General features: G+C 46.3%; 1 protein-coding gene across 1 annotated transcript; it reads right to left on the minus strand.

Moving 5' to 3' along the window:
* Window positions 1–2,448: 2,448 nt before the first annotated feature.
* On the minus strand, window positions 2,449–10,004 carry LOC137467550 (RNA polymerase II elongation factor ELL2-like). Its single transcript, XM_068179044.1, has 5 exons — window positions 9,804–10,004; window positions 7,834–7,958; window positions 7,610–7,700; window positions 6,027–6,297; window positions 2,449–2,507 (listed from the first exon to the last, which is right to left on the minus strand). The coding sequence occupies exons 1-5, from the start codon at window positions 9,987–9,989 to the stop codon at window positions 2,449–2,451; spliced, it is 732 nt and encodes a 243-aa protein (XP_068035145.1). The 5' UTR covers window positions 9,990–10,004.
* Between the last annotated feature and the right edge of the window lie 13,832 nt (window positions 10,005–23,836).

Below are 23,836 nucleotides of genomic sequence, written 5' to 3' on the forward strand. Positions count from 1 at the left end.
ATATGCTATTGCAACTGGGGCGTAGGGTAGGATGAAGAAACTATAAACCAAATACATCTTGAACAGCCCTCAGTCCTTTTGTAAACTCCCTATAAATTATTATTACTGAGCCTAGCACAATAGCTATTCAAACCCATGCCCCTCTACTGTAAAAGCTATGTGTTAGAACAATAGTGGAGCTAGTTTTAGATAAGAAAATAATCCTAGTGACTAGAAAGGTATTAAAACTTCAAACAAGCCTTGGGACTAGAAACACATGAAGGCCCCCACCCGAGAGTCATTACCACTTCAAGTAACATGGTTACTGACTGCTTTGTGCCACTGCACAGTAAGCACAACCAAAATGCAATCAGTACAGGTTTTTCTTCTTTCTTGGGCCTCACATTGGGTGCCAAAAATGGTTGGTTTAGGGTAAACTTGGGAGAGAACTTTTGAAGTGGTTTTTTCAGAAAGCAGATTTAGTTGGCCCATCCCCCAACCGGTATGGGAAAAAATACTTCTTTAGGGAGAAGTGACAACAAGAGAGGGAGTTAACGATAATGCAACTTCTTTATTGCTAAAGTTCAATACTGAATGCTGTACTCTTAGGCTAACTAATCCTATGTTTTGGACAAATAATCATCTACTCAATCCTAACTGGAAGAATCCTCAAAACTTAATCTTCTTTTAAAATCCAACAGCCCGAGTTCATAGATGTTTCCTTGCTGAAGCAGACAACTGGTGCCAGGACTGCACTTGCTGCTTGCCAAATTCAGATACTCCTTGCTGAATGGGGGACAGCTTTTTGTGGAGGTACTGGCACCTGCTCTTCATCTCAGAGTAGCTGGGGCTACCCTATGAAGGAGAAATCAAAAGAAAATTAGGGCATGTCAACATTTCTGCAGAGCTTAGAATTTCATGACCTTTTCTTTAAAATAGCCTTGAGGCAGACTCAGAGGTTACCAAGCCAGGCCAGTCTAGTTTTATTCATGTAAACCAGTAAAAATACTCTCAGTTTGACTTTGGAGGCATTTTTCTCTGTGAGCCACCATCCTTCTGGGAAGTTTGCAAACTGAGGCTGTTGTATTACAGACCTAAAAACAAACTCTGGACAAGTCTGAAACCACAACAACAACAACCCCAAGCACAGCAGCTCCTAAAGAGGGCAAAACTCATTAATGCTTGAAGCCACTGAAGGCAGTGAAACCTTCTTCAATCCCTTCTCCCTCCAATCAACAGGTTTGAGGTTTATCAAGCTCATGATACAAATCCAAGATGAAGTGGCAATGAGAAGAATAGATGCCACATCCCAACACTGTCACACCAAAGCTTCTGCTCCTCTGGGCCTGAAGATCTGGTTCTCTTTGGAATGACAAAAACTCATTCCACATGGGAATAAACACTTCATACCATCCTGAGATAAATACTTACAAGCAATAAATCTTTAACAAGTTAAAATTCAGTACAAGGACAGAAAACAACATATGCCAGGGATGCATCCCAGGCCAGATGCACCTGACTGCTGTGCAGGATAAGTTTGAAAAGAAAACCACAGATGCCTTTCAACATTTTGAGAGGTTCTCGAGAAGCGGGAGCTTGGACTACTGGCCCCCGCCCAGTGACATTTGCTAGCAAGAGCCCTAGCACAGGCCTCACTCCAGTGCTCCCCTGCAGGGCCAGGCTTGCCCTCAGCCTTCCACGGAGCATCCCTGGCTGTATCCAGTGTGACCCAGGGCCCTGCCGCGCCTGCTCCAAAGGCCACGGCTGCCCCAGAGCCCCAGAGCTGCAGGAGGCCTGACTGCTCTTGCCAACATCACTGCTCTGACACAAGCTGGCAGCAGTTTCCAGTGTTTTATACCACACACACACACACACACACACACAATTCTCCCTCCCCTCCTGCCCTGCAAATACGATGAGGGGATGCAGCACCACTGCTGCAGCTGAGCCTGTGCAACTGCACTGCAGGAAGGGAGGGCCCGTCCGGGCACAACCCACCTCGGTGTTCATCTCAGCACTTCTCCCCACCTGGCCCATCTCCTCCTTTAGCTTTCTGTCTCCCTAGTTCACATTTATTATTAAATAATGTCTGTGCTATTGACTCTGGCATATGGTCTTTCTTGCACCTTAATTCATGCAGAGGCTTCTCTTAATCATCAAATCTTTACTCCATCATTATGCACACTGGAGTTAGGAAAAGCTGCACATTGATACCTTCATTGAGATCCAAGGGACACAAGTGCTTCAGCCTCCCGAATTCTCTTCACATCTTTTTTGACATGGCAGTCTTCAGCACATGAGTGCTGTCATTGTAGAACTCAGAAATTTGTGTCTTTCTTGAACCTAAAGGGTGCAGGGGAAATGGAGCCGACATTTGGAGACAGGCAGGAAGTAGAATGGGATGTCAAAGCCAGCACCCAGGAAGAAGAGTGGCCACCAGGTGCTGGCTGGAGGTAACTGAGCTACTGCTCAGTCCTCTGCTTCTTGCTCATCGCAGGACTGGTCAAGCCAGAAGCCCAAGGCCGTTTCTAGAACAATAACAAAACAATTCATTAATCTCTGACCCGGATCAGGTTTTGCTCCTGTTCTAAAGAAGCAGGATTTGTGAACTGGCAAAGGTTGAAAACACATGTTTTTTAAATAAAAATAGCTGTCAAACATGGAAGACCTCCAGGTAAATATCGGCTCTATTGCATTCCTAGTTTCTCATCTTAGCACATAGCAAGTCCTTCTCCAAGTCTACTGCTAAAAGGCTTTGGGAGGTAGACACTCCCTTCAGCAGCTCCAGCAAAGCCTCCCCCAAAGGGCAGGTCCAGTAAGTTTTGTCTAGGTCCCAGTTTCTGCTTGCACACACCAGGAAAAGACTCAGCTTTTGCTGTCAAACACCCACATGATTTACTGAAGAGGCACCTGGCTGTTTTAGAGTCTCATGTGTTAGAAACGAGATTAGTGCTTCACTATTAGAACCCAGGAGTACAGGGTGTGATGGTTGGTTGTGAATTCTCATCAAGATTAACAAAGACAGCAGCCACACGTCAAGAAACTCTTGTGCTTCTAGGTACAGTTGTCTTAAATCCAGCAAGAGTACAGGGTGTGATGGTTGGTTGTGAATTCTCATCAGGATGAACAAAGCAGCCACATGTCAAGAAACTCTTGTGCTTTTAGGTGCAGTTGTCTTAAATGCAGCAGGCTACCTGCTGTGCAGACTCAAAAGCTGTTGGCTAACAAGCCCTTACATTTGTACAAGAGAGTTTCACAAGAGGTCACCAAGAAGCCCTCACTGTTGCTCAGTGCCCTTCAATCATCTCTCAGCTCCTCCCAAGGACCTTCTCAAAGCTGCTGACTCACAAGCCACAACACATAGCCACAAGCTCCCCACACCCCCAGCAAACTTCCCAACTGAGGATGGAGTAGAACAGGACAGCCGTGTGTGCCCTGGCAGAGTGAGGGAGGAGAGAAAGAGAGGCAGAGGAGGGACTGAGGGAATATCACCATTCTGCAGATCCTGTGTTGGTGCAGCCACGTGGATAGTGCAGAGCTGGAGTCAGCAATGAGAGTGACAGAGAGACAGGGACAAGAGAGCGAGAGGGCCCCATCTGCCCCGCCCTGGTGCAGCCTCTTATGGACAGGAGATTTTTCCTGCAGAGCCAGCCCTTTGAGGCCTTCTCCAGGGAATGGGTTGAGGGGGGGGACTGAGCTCAAGTCTTCAGGCAGAGCAGAAATTTGGCTCAGGACAGTGCTGCTCCACCCCTGCAGGATCCTCTCATCACAGCCTTCCTGTCACAGCACTCAGAAAGTCTGAGGCAAAACACGCTTAGGCCTGGTCCTGCACATTCACATCACAGCTTTTATACCACCAGCAAGTCTGCTGAAACTTCATACAGAGTACAGAATGTTAAAAATGCACAAAATACCTGAGCAGGTCTTGCTGGGGCATCTCTCTCAGAAGGCCCTGGAGATGTCGCTTGGCTGCTGCTGGTGGGGTTCTGAGATGGAGCCGTTTTTCTGTAAGGATGGTCCAATACTTCAAGTTACAAGGCTGAAATATCAACTGCCATAGTCCTTTCCTTGCAGACCTTCAGTGCCAGGACTCAAGGAAGCAGCATGAAGCTGAGTTGAGGGAGCTTTTGGCAGGATATCAGGAAAACATTTGTGCCCCAGAGGGTGCTTGAGCACTGCAACAGGCTCCCCAGGCCAGTGGCCACTGCAGCAAGGCTTCAGGAAGTGTTTGGACAGCACTCTTGGGCACCTGGTGTGATTCTTGTGGTGTCCTGTGCAGGGCCAGGGTCCTGGCAGGTCCCTGCTATCTCAGCATATTCTAAGAACCTAGGCTTCATTTCCCAGGGCTTTCTTCGGAAAAGGCTCTTTTCCTTCCCCAGAAGACTGAACTTACCTAGAAAGTATTAACTTCAAATTCGCTCGATCGGTTTTACTGTAGCCAGGCCAATCAGTCTGAAGGGCTTGAAACAGATGTTCCTTCAGACTGAAGGAATTATCCTTTGCATTCAGGTCGGCAACCTACAGGCAGACATTTCGGAGAACAAATGTTCATTACGCCTCTATGCAAACTACAGAAATCTAAACGGGCTACTTCAGTTGGGATGGCAAAACATGGCTCTCATTATATTGTGAATGTCTTCAGGGTGAAAAAATCCCTGCCACTGCCCTGGGCAAACACAGCAACAAACTTCACAGGTTCAGGGAATCAGTTCCTTAAAGCCACTGTAGGATCAACTGAAAGTGTATCCATGTGGAATTGGAGTCCTTTGACTAGGTTCCAAAATGCTTTTCCCTAGCTAAAGAGGAAATATTCCTATTTGATATATTAATGCTTGCATTATTCAGCAAAAGCCTATGTGGATGGGGAATATTTAGAAAGGAAGGAAGGATCGACTGCATCTTTCAATGGGTGAGCATTGTACGAAAGCCTATGAGAAGGAAATCCCAGTGGAACTTAACTCAAAGGAGTTATTGCAAAAGTCTCTAATTTAAACAGGTGAGGAAGCAGTAAAATGATGAACAGCAGAATAGCATGATGGAAGAGGTGCTGGCACAAGTTCTACGATCTCACCTCCTGAAGGATTTTGCCAAGGGAATCCTTGTCCTTTTGCCTGACTCCATCTCTCTGCAGCCGAGCAAGTAACTCTGGCTCCTTGTAATCCCTCAGAGCAAGTAAATGAATCACCCTGTCCCTGTAGGGTCGGCCGTAAACAGCAGCGCAACCGCTCCAGTCAATGTCTGCAAGTCTCACAGACATGATCCTCTTCTTCTCAGGCACAGGACCTGAATGGCTTTGTTGGGCTCCTCTGACCTCTGCTTTTCCTCCTAAAATGAGGGAAAACCAGAAACCAATAGTTCAAATTGGAGGTTTGGAGAAGGCAAGCAAGTAGATTCAAAAGGATGTACCAAGACTTTTGAGCCTCTATTTGTTCGGCATTTACAGATCTCCAAGAATCCAAGCAGTAAAGCATTAAAAAGAAACAGTCATTAAAAGCTGGTAAAGGAGTGATGCTGGATGGGAAGGTTTTATGAAAAATTATTTTTATGCATGATGCTTTTATATGATTTCCCCAGTTTGTAAGCTCAAGCACTGAGCTATGTCTAGAATGACACAGACAGTGGGATTAAGTGCACCCTCAGCAAGCTTGCCTAATCCAGAGGCACGGGATGCCATCCGGAAGGACCAGGAAGTGGGGCCCTTGCAACCTCATCAGATTCAACAAGGCCAAGTGCAACGTGCTGCATCTTTGGGGTTGGGGCATTCCCTGGCACCAAGACAGGCTTGGGGATGAAGGTGGGGAGGACTTGGAGGTGCCGGTGGATGGGAGGTTAGATATCTCTAAAAAAAACCATACAGATATCCAGTAAAAAATGAAATGGAAGCATATCTAAAAGTGGTCCATCGCTTTAATACCCTTTGCACTTGGACCGTGTGACTCCTCTTCTGCTTGGGTCCTGCACTCTCTGCTCATCTCTTTGGCTTTGCTCATGGCAAGCGAATTCCAAAGGATGGAGTTTTTTCACTCTGTCTAACTCTGTTTTCTCACCTTTGGAGTTGGGAGTCTTCCCCTGCACCCTGACAGGCACTGGGATTCCAGACGGAGTCCGAATTTTATCTTTCTCTTGTAGCTCATGGGTGGAGGTGGAAATGGAGCTGACACTTGCAGACATGTTCAAAGGTGAGCAGGATGTGGAAGGCAGGTCCAAGGAAGAAGGAGAGCGGCCACCAGCTGCTGGCTGGATATCACTGGGCTCTTGGTCAATCCTCTGCTTCTTGGTCCTCACAGGACTGATAAAGGCAGAAGCCAGAGGCTGTTTCTGCAAAGATGATCCCAATTAGTTTTGCTCTGAAAAAGCAGCATTTCTGACCTGGCAATGGTTGAACACACACCTGTCTTACCTAAAATGGCCTGTCATACAAGGAGGTGCTGCAGCTAAATATGTTCGCTATTTCATTCCTACTTTCTCACCTGAGTATTCAGCAAGTCCTCCTCCAACTCTGTAGTTAAATGGCTTTGGGAGAAAGACATTCCCTTCAGCACCTCTATCAAAGGCTTCCCAAAATATGAGGAGCTCAGGTTGGCTTTATCTTGCTCCCTATTTCTGCTTAGACACACCAGGAACACACTCAACTCTTGCTATCGCACACCCACACGATTCACTAAAGCAGCCCCAAGAAGCCGCCGGTGCGGTGCTGATCACAGCGTGTCCAGTGCAGAGATGATAACAACAGAGAGAAGCCCCAGTCTGGCTGCAGGTCTCATTCCTGCTGCTCTCCAGAGGAAACCCTGGGTCACAGCCTCTTCCCTACCAAGCACACGCTGCTCCCACCCGTGCACATCAGCAGCTCAGAGCAGGACTGCCAGACACGGCTCTGTGCCAGCCCGCTGACAGAAATGCTGTGGGCATGGAGGTAGGACATAAGAGGATGCTGGGCCCTGCAGCATTTCCTGCTCTGGCTGGGAAAAGAGCTAGGGAAAACCAGAGCTGTGTCCTCCCTCCTGTTTAAAGAGAATTCTTTTAAGGTATAGAAAATATGCCTTTCATGCAGTGTTTTCCAAGATTCTTTCAAACCTTTTTCCTTGCCCTCTTGTACTGGCCATCTCTTGATTTTAAGCCTGACAAGTCCAAGTTATTCCGTGATGATTCAGAGTCCCCTCCTCACACATGGGATAGCCTGAATCAAAATGGGAGCCTAAATGCTGCTTAGGACAGAAAAACAAGTTTCCTACAAATGCCTCAGTACTGGAATTTGTCCTCATGCTAGACTTCCCTAAGATTTCTCTTCAAACAGTAGCACTGGCATTACCGTGCATGATTTAGGTACTAGAGCTGCCATATCATCAACAACCCTGCACAGACACAGCTAGGTACCAAAAACATGTCCACATCTTGTCCTTAGCAGAGTTCCCTATGCACCATAAGAAACAAGTCATGTGTGCAAGCTTGTTGCAGGCTTTGACATTGTAAGCATCTTGAAAAGTATTACAGGAATCCCATTAGAAGTACACACTTCAGGTTTATAGGATATAAAGACAACACTACTGCTTCATATCACAGCTTGGACCCCAAGAGCAAGTGGGATAAAACATCATCTAGGGTAGAGAATGTTTAAAAATTCACAAAATACCTGAGCCGTCCTCGGTGGAGCATTTCTTTCAGAAGGTCCCAGAGATGGTGACTGGCTGGTGCTGGTGGCATTTGGAGATGGAGCTGTTTTTCTGTAAGGATGGTCCAACATTTCAGGTTACAAGGCAAAAATATCAGCAGTCATCGCTCTTTCCTCACAGCAAGAACAGACCTTCATTTCCCAGAGGGTTTTTTTGAAATGGCTGTTGTCCTGACTGAACTTACTGAAAAAGGGTCACCTCCAATGTCTTTCTATCTCTTTCACTGTAGCCAGGCCAATCAACCTGAATGTCTTTGAAGAAATGTTCCTTCAGGCTGAAAGAATTCTCATTTGCATCCAGGCTGGCTACCTACGGGCAGACATTTAAAAGGTCAATATTCATTACACCTAAAGGCAGACTACAGATGTAAAACTGGTAGCGCAAAGCTAAAGCAAAGCTGAAAAGAAAATCATGCACCAGTTTTCCAGGACTTTTGTTTGATGTGAAGAACAAAGCAGCTGTCATGTAAGACATGTAAACAAGATTAAACAGGTGTGGTCCATTTGGGCTGTAGAAACTTGGATGTAAGAAAAGGCCAAAGTGCTGCAAGCATGGAAGAAAAGGGACGTACTGAAAACCTCTCCCTGCACCAGGGATCCAGGTTTTTTGGTCTTTAACGCAGCTTTGAGAATCAAGGTACACTATGCCAGAGCTCTCAGTCTTCACCATTTGAAATACATGGAGAGGCCAGGTTTTTCCTTTCTGTTTTCCTTTTCTTTTGAGTAGGACCTGGAGAACATCATCTCCATGAGCAAGTCCATATTTTTCCACCCTCAGGAGGACTCCTGCTGCCCTCTTGATTCACCCAGCTACATTGCCATGGCAGAGCACAGCCTGGACCTGTAACGGGGCATGTTTTCATCATCCCATGAAGCACCACAGGATGCTGGCATTTGTCTCTGCAAACAGAACTGCTTTTCTTTCTCAAGTGTCAGCTCAGAGGAAACTACAGCTTCCTATGGAACTCTTACAGGAGATAACCTACCTAGAGCTACACTTCAACAGCTTAAAAGTAACAAAGATACCCAGAATCAGGAATTCACTTCTTAAAAGCAGAACTAAGGCTGTGTTGGAAGAGAAGGAAGGCTGTGAGTATAAGAGCTCAGCAAGTTCTCCCTACTAGTTTTTCATGCATAGGAAAAATAACACAACCTCCCTATGAAGTTAAGAAAAATGTGAATAACCGTTTTCAGGATGTAGTGCTGTTCACAAAGCCCTTTCAGAATGCAAACCAGTATCTTGAGGCAGCTCACACTGCAAACAAGAAACTACTCTTTCAAAATCTCCTTAAACATTAACAAGAAGAAACAGAAGGAGAATTTTCTTTCATCTCTTACCCTCTAAGGAGCTGAGCTTTGAAATCTTACCATTGCTTTTTTCCTAGCTAAAAAGGAAATATTGCTACTTGATACGTTAATGCTTGCATAATTCAGCAACAGCCTACACTGACGGGGACTATTGAACAAGGAAGGAAACAGCCACTGCATCCTTCAGTCAATGTGAATCGTATGAATGGCTGTAATAAAGAAATACCAGTGGCACTCAAAGGACAACTGGAAAATTCTGAGAAATAATAGGTGCCAAGGAAGTTGAAGACTCAATCCACACAAGAGCAAAGAAACTCTGTGCTCAAAGTTGGGCCACCACCTTTCTCATGTAGGATTTGCCTGGAACACCCTTCCCTGGAAGGCAACCCCCACAGACCCCAGTAGAAGCAAATACCATTGAGAGGCCACCAAGTCCGTTCAAATGAAATACTGCCCTCTGCAGCTACCAAAATTCTCTCCTCTGAAACTTGTCCCAGGGTATTTTAAGGACCTCAGCTAAGTGTTTCACCCAGTTGAGAGTTTCACCCTGTGAAGTTACTTCATCAAGCAGTTTAACAGTGCAAGGAAAAGAGGGAGGGTTCAAATAAGGCATGAGAAGCAACAACATTACAAAGAATTCATCACTGCCAGCTATTCTAGAAAAACAACAAGTTTTGAGGATTTCTTTCTTTTTGTCACATGGACTTGCAGTTGGGAGGAAACTGGGTAAAATTGATGGGAAAATGTAAACAAGGAGCATTTCCTAAGCCTCTCATTAGATTCTAATTGAAACCTGAAGTAAGGCTGCTAAGAGTTAGCATTGCAGGCAGCAGCTCCAGGATCTCACCTCCTGAAGGATCTTTCCAAGGGATTCCTTGTCCTTTTCCACAACTCCCTCTCTCTCTAAGCAGGCAAGTAGCTCTGACTTCTTGTAATTCTTCAGAGCCAGTAAATGAATCACCCTGTCTCTGATGGGTCGTTGAGAAACAGTACTGAAAGGTCTCTGGAAGAATTTTGCAGGGTTCGTGGGCATCGTTCTCTTTCTCTCAGGCACAAAATCTAGAGAGCTGTGTGGGGCCCTCCTGAGCTCTGGTATTTTCACTTCAGTAAAGAAAAAACAGAAAACAAATTGTCAAATGGGGAGTGGGAGGAAGCAAGGTAGTTGACTCAAAAGGATGTACCAAGACTGTTGAAACTCTATTTGTTCAGAATTTATAGACCAGTACGAATCCAGACAGTAAAGCATTTGGAAGGAAGAGTCATTAAAAATACCATGTAAAGGAGTGATACTGGAGGGGAGGTATTTATGAAAAACTCTTTATATGCATGGTGGTTTTCATATGATTTCATATGATGTCCATAAGAATGATATGGACAGTGGGATTAAATGCACCTTTGGCAAGTTTGACAACACCAGAGGCCTGGGATGCCATCCAGAGGGACATGGAGAACCTTGGCAAGTAGGGCCCTGGGAACCTCATCAGATTCAACAAGGCCAAGGGCAAAGTGCTGCATCTTTGGGGTTGGGACATGGCCTGTCCCTGCTGGGCAGGGATGCTGCGATGGGATGGGGCGGCTGGGATGAAGGTGGGGAGGACTTGGGGGTGCTGGTGGATGAGAGGCTGGGCATGAGCTGGCAACGTGTGCTGGCAGCCCAGAAAGGCAACCGTGTCCTGGGCTGCATCAGGTGAAGCGTGGCCAGCAGGTCAAGGGAGGGGATATGACGCAGCAGGCGCTGTTTTGAAACCAGGAACTCCTGTTTAGTGGCTGATGGAGACTTCATGCGTATTGGTGAGAAATCCGGGAGCTTTGTCCCTGCCATCACACACACGGAGACTGACCTTTCTTTACACGCTCCTTCAGTCTTTCAATGTAGGTCAAATTTTTAATGCCTTTCTCCACTTCCTGTTCCTTGGACCATGCCTCTCTGGTATTTGTCTGCAAACCTAATTGCACAAACATCACACACTTCAATTATTGAGAACACTGTAAACATGCCAGTTGTCGAGTGAAGACACTACTAATGTTTGAGAAGTTCAATCCAATGTGGATAGAGAAACTTCCCACAGCATTCAAACAAAACACCTCCTAAAACCATACCCCTGAAGGACTTCTAAAGAAAATTACCTGAAACCATAACCAAGCATTAAGATGAAAATTAGGTAAGAGCGCTTCACCCAGAGGGTGATCAGGCATTGGGACAGGCTCCCCACAAGGCTGCTCATGGTACCAAGTCCACCAGAGCTCAGAAAACATTTGGACAAGTTCCACAGGCACCTGGTGGGATTCTTGGGGACAGAGCTGCACTTGCATGTCCTTGTGGATCCCTTCCAACTCTGATTCTGATTCTCTGATTCTGTGACAAAACCCAGTCCCTAACTGGTACTGCATTTAGCATGTTGCAAAGGCACCCTGTACCCTACCAGCAACCAGACCTGTCTCACCTGAGTTTCTCTGTGCCAGCCTAAAGCCAAAGCGGCACCAAGTTCCACAATTGTCTCACTACTGCCAGTCCTCACACCCCAGTTACTGAATGTTAAATATTCCCTTAGGATCTGTGTAGACCACCACCAAGAATCACACAAATCATCATCCACATGTGAAACAGAACGTCCCCAGGGAGAAATCTGAAGTTTAGCTTTGTCTCTCCGGAAAGCCACCATGATGCTAGTTTAAAATGCTCTGCACTAGGCTAAGGCAGAGCAAGAGCTGCACTTGCAGTGGCAGGGAAGTCCCTGCAGGCAGGTGACTGCAGCCACAGCCAGGTGAGAGCCTGCTTTTCTCAGGGCAGCTGGCTGTACCTGGCTCAGCTCACTGCTGCAGGCAGCACCACTGAGTGCCTGTACGGGGAATGTGCACCTCGAGTCTGCCTGGAGCCAGGCTCCTTGGGGAAACAGCACTGAGAGCAGATCAATAACAAATGACATCACCCAAGCACGTTGTGCTTTGTGGGAAATGATGGAATCCGTGGGGAAGATGACATCAGTATCTTCCTTTCCATTTCCTTGAAAAGAACCCAGCACAGTGTTGTGGCAACACTCGCTTATCAACGACCAGGACAAAAAATTAAATCAAGCAAAGTTTCCCATGCTGACCTTGTGAAATTCTCTAGGCAACTTCCTCAAGGTCATTTTCTTTCAATTTCCCAATTAAATTTAAAGGATAATGACAGTGCCTAGATACTCCAAAATCAAAAGCTTAGCTACCAAGGCAGTGAATTTAGGTGCTTGGAGCGGTCCAAACCTTGACCTCAATGCTCCAAATTGCACCCCATCAAGCAGTATGGGAACAAGGAAGGACTGGCAGGCTTTCTCAGGGGAAAACAAACCAGTGGCTACATGCAGTGACAAGAGACTGCAAGCTTGACCTGAGGGCATACCACCTCCAGTTGAGATCTCTGAACACAAGAGATCCCCTGTCCCGAGAATATGCTGTAAAAATGAATTACCAAGTTGAAAGTCTTACAGATATTGAGCAAAATGTGAAAGGCAACCATACCTCCAAGTAGGTTATACAATTGGACATTCTGCGCACTTCCATTGTGCAATGCCTCGCTGGCATTTGGCTAAAAGGAAAAAGATATTTTCTGTAAAAACTTCAGCCTACTCTCCATCACTGCTGATTAACTAGGCCCTTCACTTTAAACAAGAGCTGTATTTGCGAAGGCTTGCTGTCGCATCACTAAAAAGGGCTGCTTTGACACAGTTCCCCCTCTGCAAGCAGCCGGCTACAAAACTGCCCTGAGAGAGCAGCCCTCCCTTAGCCTCTAATGCAGCCAAACATTCAAGTAGCAAGTGATCCTTTCCCAATTGCTGGAATTTATAGGCACAGGCTTCCCTTGGAATCAAGTGCCTGAGTACAACTGAACTGGCCAGTGTTCAGCTAACAATCCAGGTGAGAGTGGTTGACAAAAATACAAGAATTTTGGACACGACCTGATGCCGGGATTGATTTGGTACTAAGGAAGCACATCCTGGAGTCAGCTCCAAGAAGAATTTCACCTGCATAAGGTGAATTTTGACTCTCAACAGGCATGAGAACCCTTTCTCTTGTCCTCAGCTCTAGATGCAATTCTTTGCAGGTGTGAAATGGAAGCAGTTTATCCTAGGTTAATCAGATATTACAAAATTTGGGTTGCTTGGCTGATCTCATCATTTAGTACAGAGTGCATTGCATTCCGCTGGAGGTTAAAATGTTCATCAGCCTAAGTACATTTTTTAATGAAAACAACTACTGCCATCCAACTGCTTCATTCCGTAGGCAAAATTGCCTGAGAAAAAATCTGAAAAGCTATGATAAATGGACTGAAAGATGTGCACTAATTACCATGTGAAGGGAGACATCAATACCGAAGATAGAATAATACTTAATTGAAGAAATGATGTAATTTAGAAGCAATGAAGATTCATGTCTTTGGCTGCTAAAAATGCTAAAATTTCTTTGTTTGGAAAAGCTTTGAAAATGGTGTGCATGTAGCTGGAGCTCTCCACTATGCATCACAGCTGAGAATAAAGAAATGGCTACTCCTAATAGTAAAAAATACTGTTAGAGCGTTTCCTTTCTCCTGACATGTTCGGTGAGTGCAGGGCAAAGACAGAACAATGAGAAATCTATGCATTTTGACCAAGAGCCATGCCCAGAGCATGAATTTCCTGAGTGTCCCAGCATGGAGAACATCTGACTTTCACTGGCACCTCCTCAGTGGCATCCCTGGGAACCCCTTCCATCAGAGAACTTCCCACTTCCGCTGGCACCTCCTCCGTGTCATCCCTGTGAGTCGTTTCCACCGGGGCAGCTGCCTCAAAGGGGCCCTTGGAGCACCAGTGGGGCCCCAGCCCTGCCCGACAGGTCCCGCGGGCTCAGCAGCACCTGACACCAACACCACGGCCAAGCCCCCACCCGCTGGCAACCCGCAGAGCCCGACAGCTGCCCCTCACCTGTTGGTCCTGGGACCCCTGGGTCACCCAGACGGGCATCGCAGTGCTGTTGGGGGCCCTGCGGGACGCCGTGCGGGTTGGGGCCCTGCGGAACGCTCTGGATCGTGCCCAGGCCCACAGCTCCGCCATCCCGCTCTGCCTCGGGTGCTCTGGCTCCCACACAGCCACTGATCCTGCTGAAAAATCTGCAAAATGCAAAATATTTGTCAGGAAAATGTGTTCTTTGATGTTTCTCCCTTGTGGTTTTCAAGGCTCATCAACAAGGAGGGAGATTATTCCCATGAAACAAGAAGTAGCCAACAAGCTCTAAGTGATGGCCAGGCCTTTGAAAGGCAGGGTGCTTCTGGGCTGAATGGCCTTGTGGAGGTGCAGGGCTTGACAGGCTTCAGTTTCCTCAGACACAGGGGAGGTTAGCAAGGCTTGGGAAGAAGGATGTACCACTGATGGTGGACACAAAGAATGGAGAATTTATGGGCACAAGGACATTTGGCAGAATCCCCAAGGAAAGGAACAAACTGATAAAGCCAATGCAGAAACTGTGCTGAATCACCTCCTGCGAGGTAAAAGGCCATTCCAGCAGGGGCAGACCACGGCTATCCACTCAAGGAGCCTCTCACTAAGAAGAAGGGAGAGTCTGAGCATGCAGACTATTGAGCATGAGAAGTGAGAGGATCATTACCCAACAGCAGACAGAATACTAATTATGAAGACAACTAGGGAACTTGCAGTCAGTGAACACTAATTCCTTTCTTTGCCAAAATGTAGAAATACAAAGACACTCTGGTTCTTTGTGTGCTGGCTTTGTGAATTTGTCCCTGAGCCCCCCCCGTTTCTGCACAGAACTGTAAATAATTACCTCCACTCAGTGTGTGGATCGGCCTCTTGAACAGCGTGTGCTCGAACCAACCAAGCTGGAGCAACACTCGCTATCGCTCCGACACCTCCGCTCTCGACGCAGCCGCCGAAGGGTCTGACCGGTCCTGCTGTGTGCTGGTGACAATGGCCATGTGTCCTTGGAAATGGGGAGTTCCGTGTTCCAGGCTGGGTGGGATGTCACTGAGGAGCGGGACGCGACACAGTCGGGGCACAGGGAATTCACAATGGGCACACGTGGGGAATGCCCTGCCTTGTCCCATGACTGACTCAGCTCATTTCCAAGTGCAGTAAGGGGTGCTCTGGCCACACCAGTTGCTGCAGTAGCTTTGCAGACCAGGGCTAATGAAGTGTTTCTGCACACAAGTGCTGCACTTGGCCCTCTCTGAGGCAAAGGAGCAGCTTAACACCCCTAACCAGGGCAGCAAGGTGCAGCCCCCTCCTCCCCCAGCACTGGGTGATCCTGTCGTGGGCCAGTCAGTCTGTGAGGCTTCCAGCACATACACGGTCACTCAAATATTATCTCTTTGACAAAACCCCCCAGCCTTTCCTCATCCCAGTCTCCGAAAAGGAAACAAGCCAGCAGCAAGCCCAGGCCCCCATGTGCTGTGCAGGAAGAGCTGACGTGGAAAGGCCCACGCTGGCCCTGAGCACAATTACAGGCTGATAATTGTGCTGACTGCAGCTGGCCGTTGGAGTTACTGACACATGTGGATAAACATTTTATACTCAGTTTATGATGGTTTCATTGTCATTTCCCCCCTACCCAAGATTATTCCTGATTTAAGTCAGCTGGCACCAAAAATAAGTGTTGTCCAGTCATTACAGGGAGAGGGAATAAGAGCATGCAGTTGAGAATGTGTTGAATATTACCATCCAAAGCACATTTTCAATGACATCTTGTATTTGTTTTCAAGACCATCTCTATACCTACCCATGTCTGATTTCCTGGCTGTCCCACTCACAAGGACAGTGCAGTTTGGGGAAAGAAAGGGAGGAAGCAATTTGTCAAACACCAGAGCCCACAGCTGTGTCCCTTTTTGGGAATGACTGGATGGTGTTGATTATGGATCCCCCGTTAGGAACTATTGGAAAAGCCTGTGTAGGAATCATTAGAGGAATCCATGGAGGTGTTACACTGGACTCCAGAGTGTCCAACAGCCTTTCTATATCTTTTAAAGGTTATTGGTGACAACCCCTGCTCTGCAGTTACCAGATTTGACTGACCCCTTTGCACTGCTCACACGTGAGTGCCTTTGCCTTGCACAGTAACTCCATATTTAGCTCCAAGCATGAAGGAATGAAGGAAGTAACCCTGTGGCATTTTGAGCCTATTTCTCAAAAAACATCTAAACAATGTACTAGAGGGATGGCCAATGCACCTCAGAGCAGGAGCCACCATGGTCCTGATTGAGAGAATGTACTTGAAAATAAATGGGGAAAAAAAGTGACAGTTTATGTGCCACACATGGTTTGTCTGGTGTAGAGCAAAAAGGAGGTCACTGGTTATCCCTGAGCAGAATCTGAAAGTAACAGGTGGTACTCCTGGAACAAAAGACCTTGAGACCCAGGCCCCTCAAAAACTTTCTTTGTCCTTGCTGCCTAGAGTGTGCCTGGAGTGACATGTGGGTCACCTTCCTGCCAGTTCAGTATGTGCAGGGGCAGAGGGGGGAATGTCAATAAGTGATCGGTTGTCCTGAAGTCCCTTTTGCCGGGGCAGATGCCATGGGGGTCTCTCAGCCAGAGAAAGAGCCAGGACCCGCAGGGCAGATCTTGTGTCCTGGATCCGGCCAGGACAGGGGTAATTTTTGCAGCAGCCAGGAGGAGCACGGCCAGGACCTTGGGGTAACTGGCTATCACCTGCCACGTGGCAGGGGGAAATGGAAGGGGTTTGTTCTTTTCTTTCTTTCCTTTCTTTTCCTTTTCTTTTTTTAAACAAAGTCTTTTCCCATTCTTTCTATTAGAAACCATTAACATTTTGCAATAGCCTTTCCTTGCAACCATAACCATTCCAGTATTCTGCATTTCCTTGCTTTTTAAAAGTTACTTTCTCCAAGCAGAATCTTTGCAAGCTCACTTTGAATCCAAAACTGGTGGTACACCTCCTGCTCCAGCTCCTGTTCCTGCTGCTGAGGGTAAGTCTGCTTTTCAAGCAATTGCAGTCACTGGGATGTGGGTCCCCAGCCAGCGTCTCCCTTCATGCTGCACGGCTTCTGTAGGCAAACAATACTTAAATATAAACATCAGGCGAAGGAATGTGCCCCCTGTTGACGGAATAAACAAGTTACCCTTTGTCTCCTTAAAAAGGAAAAAAGCCCAGAAGGTTCTCTCCACAGTTTGGTTAAAAGACACCTCATAGGACCTTGGGGACTTCACCTCAAACTTAAGGATAGCTAATTGGACAGGAGCCAAAAAGTCCCACCTAAGCAATTCCCTAGAAAAAGAAGAGAACAAAAGAGGTCATCGCTTTTGTGAAGTGTTTTAGCAGGAGCAAGAACCTCTTGCCCTGGCTCGGGTTTTCTCGGTAAAGAGCTTTTTTATTTTGCCCGTTATTAAAACTTTTTGTTTCCAACACTGTCACAGGAGCCATCCTGCTTCTTTATGCCACCTGAGGTAGCTGAGCTACCAAGGGTATAATGCTTATCTCTGAGAGCTTAGGAGACCTGGCTTGAAGAGAAAAAGCATTAATAAGGGAACATTAAAAGTAGTGCTAAGAGAAATGTTTTCTGAGACTTTTTTCAGAACAGAAAGGGGATGGTGAAAGCTAGCACAGGGCTTAAAATTACTACAGTAATGTTTGGTTTTTTTTTTCTATTTGTACCTATTTCCTTGGATATATTTGGTTTTAGTTTGGGTTTGGTACCTTGGTTGGTTGAATTCTTTTTGTTTTGGGGACTGATGGTGGTGGATGGGTGCATGTTTGGTTTATGGTTGTTTTTTGGTTTTTTTTTTATTTTACTATTTCATATATCTTTCTTTGTTAGTTTTTTTTTTTAACCAAAGATTTTTCCTTCCTTTATGTCATAAACCAATATTTGTAACAGCCTTTCCTTGCAACTACAACCATTTCAGTGTTGTGCAGTTCCTTGTTTCTTCAAATGAAAACATTTTTTAGATTGAAAATTACTTTCTCAGGATAGAATCATTTTGGGGTCGAATTGGACACCAAGTAGCCAGAGCACCTCCTGCACATGCTCGTGACAGTGATGGTAAGTCTCCTTTTCAAGCAATCGTGGTCCCTTGGATGTGGTTGCAAGACAGCATCTCCCTCCATGCTGCACGGCTTCCGTAGGCAAATACAGCAGTACTTACATGTCAACATAATGGAGCAATTCAGAAGCAAACAGAAGCATTCTAAGCCATTTTTCAGAAGAGAAAGGGGATGGTGAAAGTTAACACAGGGATTAAAACACAGTGATTTCTATGCAACAGGGTTGATAAAGGACAGACCCAAATTTGTAGAGAGCGCGGGACTCCAGGACGGTTTGGATGGATGAGAGATCTCTGAAGTCAGGTCTTAGAAGATGTGGTTTATTAAAAGGGGGGAAAGGCCCTGCTTGGAGTTGCCAGGCACAACTCGTGGCAGGCCCAGGGAGAGAGGGAGAGGGAGAGAGAGGGAGCGAGGGTTCCAGGTGAGGGTCCCAGGGGAAGGTCCAAGAGAGCGTCCGGTCCCTCGGGCACACCTTATCAGGGGGCTTCAAGGTGGGCTGGAACAGGACTTGGGCCAATGGGGTCCCAGATACCTGATGCTTCAGGGGAGGGTCACAGGTGTGGGATGAACCATACATTGGGGGTGAGACAGAGCATTCCATTTGACCTTTGGACCTATCTGCAGGTGAAGGGCATTGTTTAATCAGAAGGGGGGATTGCTTTCAGCCTGGCTATACTATTGCTTTCTAGTTATTCAGTAGTCAAGGTTTGTTATTTCAAATCTAGTTCTCATCTCAATGGCTGTATTTTCCAAATCTTTTGCCAGGCAGTCATATTTATAAGGTTTTCCTATTTCATCTTCCCCAGCACAAATTAACAAGAGGGATATTTGTTAGAGCTACCATTACTCATCACACACTTAGGGCAACCCGTACCATCAAGCCCAAAGGTAATATGGCTCCGTGTTAAATATTCCTGATGGGATTACACATCCTTGCGTGAAGATGGAATTAGGATTTAAAGCCAGTATTGATGCATATACAAGCATTGTGCAAGAACATTGCAGATTCCAAATGGAAACTAAATATCACCTGTGCAGCATAAACACTGCAATAACATGAGTACACTTCTCCCATCAGGTTCACAGGCAGATTAACCAATTCTGTGCTTGCAAATAATCTCTTCTGGCATCTTTTGGGGCCTTAAACCAGGAATGTCACACCTAAAGACTGTGGGACCATGAAAATTCCTCCAGATACAAACCAGTCTCCAGGTGACACAAGTGACTACGGCAGCCTCCAGTAATGTAGCGGGACCCAGGTTTGCTGTGTTCTCTTTGTCATCGTGGGTTTGTAATTCAGACTCACAGAGGGGCTTGAGTTGGAAGGGACCTTAAAGACCCTCTAGATCCAGCCCCGTCTGCCACGGGCAGGGACACCTTCCACTGGAGCAGGTGACTCAGAGCCCCTCCAAGCTGTGGCAAATACCCAAGGACCCCTTCTTCTCTGTTTTGCAAGGTCAGCTTTCCATGCTCACATTCACAGATGGCTCCAGTCTCACACAGAGCATTGCTGGCTGGTCACTCTTATCTCCACAGCCCAGTAGAGATCCTATTTTGGGTGGCTCTCACTGCTCCCAAGGCCCCAGGGAGCAGCCACTGCCTCTCCTCTGTCACCAGAGGACACAAGGAAAAACGTTGCACTCAGCTTTGGTCACAATGAAGAGACTAATTTAGGAGGGAGCAGTTTGAAACACAACTCCTTCAGAGATTAAAGCTCCCTTTATCAAATGAACACGCACCAACCTGTCCCAAAGGGAAAGCAGGCAGGAAAGAGAAGCTCCTCTCCCACAACAGCAAACTGTGCTTCCTTCTGTTCCAGTTGGAGGATGGAGGCCATGGGCTGTTCCTCAGTTTGGGAAGGAACCCTGGGAATTGGCCTGATCTGGGAGGGCAGCAAAGGGAAGTCCCCCAGAGAGAAGGCAAAGATTCTCTAGAATCAATAGATTATGGCAATATTTCTGCAGGAAAAAAAAAATTGAAGCATTTGAAAAATTCCCAGATGGGAATTTGTGCCCTGATTTGACAGCCCCTAAGTCTCTGTGGTGTGTCAGGAAGCTCAGGAATGAACCTGCAAGGCTTGGATAAACATCGTTGGTGTCCATCCCCCAGAGCACAAGCAGCTCCCCAGCAAGACTTCAAGACTAAAGGACAAAGCTTCCCCCTCCAGCTCTCCACAGCAGCTCTAGGGAGTCTCTTTCCTTCTCCGTGAGAACAAATGCCCAAACCAGGACAGAGTAGTGAGACGCAAAGGACTAACACTGTAATAAACCTGCACACTGCAACCACAAAAGCTTTCAGAGGCTTTGAAGGACTCAGATTTTCCTGACTTGCAGCTGAGTAATTTCATAACTGAAAAAAAGTTTGGGGGAAGAAGACATTCAGGGTTCTGTTCTAGCCTCTGCTATGGTTCAATGACAAAAATGTGGTCATGTACATTAATGATTTGTGCTTTGCAAGAAAACATAATTCCAGGAATAAAGGAATAATATTTCTATATAACATGTAACAGCAGTCTTATATTTTTCCAGTAGGATGGCTCACAGGAGAGGTCTGCACACACAAGAGCAGGCTCTGATGTGGTATTAACTCTCCTTTCTCTGTTCAGGGTCCATGGGGGGAACAGCCAGCATGCGGTGTGGAACACAGCCAACCTGGGCAACTGCCACCGAAAAAAATACATCTGCACCCATGAGGGGCAAAATGAGGTGACAATCCATCAGCACCAGGACCTCCCCCTGCCACAGGGGAAGAGAGAGACTCCACCATCCTTAACCACCAACGGGAAAGCAGAGTCCCTCAACACTGCGAGGACCTCAGTGCTGCAAGAGCTGACAGAGCTGGAGAAGCAGATGGAAATCATCAAGCAGGAGCTGCAACTCGCCATGGACAGGAAATCAGAGCTGGAAGAGTATGCACGGACAAACAGAACTGCAGAGCCCTAGGCCAGCATACCTGTGCCCTTCCCCTTTTCTCCCTTTCTCCGCTTCCTCTGTAAAATTTGCAACACGCTTTTGTAATGCCAGAAAGGGGTGCAAAAATAAACCAGGCAATAAGCTCTTCAGGAGAGCAGAATTGCAGCAGCCCACAGCCACTGCCACCCTCCTGAGTTCTCCTTCTTTCACAGCAAGTTTCTTATTCTCCTGGAAAACACCAGCCATTCCCAAGGGACTGGAGAGACAAGGAGCATCCCAATGAGAGTTCCTCGTTTCTTCACCTGACAGTACAGTGAGATTCTGCTTTTTTAGCCCTTTCTGTGCATTAATTTAAAAAAAAGAAAAAGATACCAAAAAAAGGTTTAAACCCTTGCCAATGCCAAGGGACATTGGCAGTACGTCCCTTTGTTGGTACATTTTTGTTGTGTTCCGTGTGGGTCTAGTCTCTGTTCATGGGAAGGCTCCTCACGGATGCCTCTTTACAGCAGGTGCTGTTCTGTGTTGGCAGTCCCTTCCCTCCTGGCACAGGCTCACCTGACAAATTCCTGGTGGCAAACCCAGCACACACCATTCCTCAGCTCTGTCAGCACAAATGGAGGAGTGGCTGCTCTGAGGCTGTGGTGAAGGAACTCACCCAGCTTAAAATAACTTGGCAAAAACCAAACTACCACTTCTGTGTGCCTGTAAGCCTAGGCTGGGCTTCCACTCCCTCCCAGAGAGAAGCCGTGCAAACACTGCACTGACAGGTGAAGGGATGGATTCACAGTGGCCCAGGACAAGGATGGGAAGGGAGAGGGGGCACTCTTAGAAATCAGTGTTTACCTCAAAAATTGAAATGTTTGCCAGTGTGAAACTACTCCCTTAATATTCTCTGTCTTAAGATGACAATAAGGTCCTTTCTCACAGGTGAGGTGACTAAAGGGGCTCTGGACCATGATTTATTCAGATACCAAGGTCCCATCAAAACCAAAAGGAGTCACCAAAACCACCCCCTGGGTGAAGAATGAGAATTGTGATTTCAGCAGCAATGTACTGAATGGGTGAGGAGGGGAAGGAAGTGTAAGCTGTTCAGCATCTGAATAAACACTGCATCAACCCAACTGACTGTGTTTTTTAAATACGTTTTCTACCAATTTTTAAAAACCATTTCCCAACACATCCTGTATTACAGAGAAAAAGAAAGTTTGCAACGCTGTCTCTTAACTCTGGTCTCCCAGATAAGTCACCAAAGTAATTTTTCCCCTCCCTGTATCTCCTACCACCTGCAGAAATGTTGCCTGGGGTGTTCTTGTTAGGTGTAGTTCAAAGGCTGCAGGCGGATTGAGGAAGACATTCTACCTATTTGCATCTCTAACCTTTGAAAAGTCCTTGTGTATGAAAAGCTCTGCATCAGCACTAAAAGCTGATCACAGTGAGACCCAGACGAATTAGCCTCAAGAGCTGCTGTGTGTTCCCTGCTCAGGGCTTGTTCTCTGATTTTGTGTGTCTGCTTCTTCCAGTGCAGGAACACGGGGAAGAGAAATTAGGATGTAAAACCAAGAAGTGGGATCCACGGGCCTGCACCTTGGTAGGTATAATAGATCTGGGATGTCCCCACATTCCTGACAAACGTGATGGGCAGGGCACTGAGGTTACTTTGGTTGCCTTTCCTTCCCCTGCCTCCCCCCTTCAGATAATCAGTTTTCTAGAAAGAGCTTTTTCTTTGTGTCGCATCTGGTACCTCACAACCTCCAACATGACTTGTTTGGAACACATGAATATTGCTCTTTCCATCAAAACACTAGGAAAGAAGTATTTCAGGCCAATTTTGTAAGTATTTTTGTCAAGGCTTTTATGTCCTTATCTGTACACACGAGCCCAGAAACATATTATAAAAAAAAATGTAAAATGTCAATCATATCTTAAACAAAAATGTTTTGCTTCAAAGCTCCCAACACCAAATCCTTCAAGAAATCAGACTTCATCTAAAAGAAAAAAATATAAATGGAAAACTGTCAACCACCTAATAACTACTATTAAGCAAGTATTATTTCTGGTGGCTGTCTGAGGAGTTTCTCCCATGTCAAATGCAAAATACGGATTGCTCTGAATTAGTGCATCACCAACTGTGCCTTTTCCCAAACGACTCAACTTACTGCTGCCCAACAAAGACATGCTATTTTCTCGTTCAGCCACTGCTCCAGCCTGATCCCCTGGGGACAAGAGATTGCTGTGGGTTTCTGTGGGAAGGGGAGTGGCACAGGCACATCAGTGCCTGCAGACTGTGGCAGAGGGGAGGATCTGCTGTGACAGCAGGTGCACGGGACACTGGAGATGAGGTTTTTTCTTTCTTGTCTAAGACACTGAATTTAGAGAATGTTTTCATAAAGAATACTGTCACCGCTTTACTCTTTTTACCCCAATACTTACTAGTCCTGATAAATGTTAATTATTTCCATACATTCTGTTTCTTGGTGGTTTAATTAAAAGCACAGAGACACTCAGTTCTTTCAGAAATGAGCTTGAAATAAGCTGTTACTTTAGAACAAACCCAAAATGTTCATTGTTTCTAAGTGTTAAAATTATGTCCACCAACAGAAACTCAGTCACTTCCAAAATGAGCTTGAAATAAGCTTTTGTTTTAAAACAAAACCAAGACTTTTTTCTTGCTAAGGGAGAACAGGAGTTTCCCAAACTCCTCCGTGGAACTAATACAAATTGTTTGAAGTATCCATTTCCTGCCAGGAGCAGAGGGATGCCAACCTGGGCAGAGTTCACACAAAGCTCATTTCAGTAGAAAGGTGATACAAGAGTGACTGGGGACGGACAGAGGGGCTTTGCAGCTCTGCTGGGGCTGCAAAGTTCAGGCTGCTGTTCACAGCTGTAAAAGGAACTCCTGCTGCTGTAGCCAAGGTGTTTGAAGATGCAGACAGTTTATTCATGAGCC

Source organism: Anomalospiza imberbis, unplaced genomic scaffold, assembly GCF_031753505.1.
Source record: "Anomalospiza imberbis isolate Cuckoo-Finch-1a 21T00152 unplaced genomic scaffold, ASM3175350v1 scaffold_68, whole genome shotgun sequence".
In the NCBI taxonomy this organism is placed as follows: domain Eukaryota; kingdom Metazoa; phylum Chordata; class Aves; order Passeriformes; family Viduidae; genus Anomalospiza; species Anomalospiza imberbis.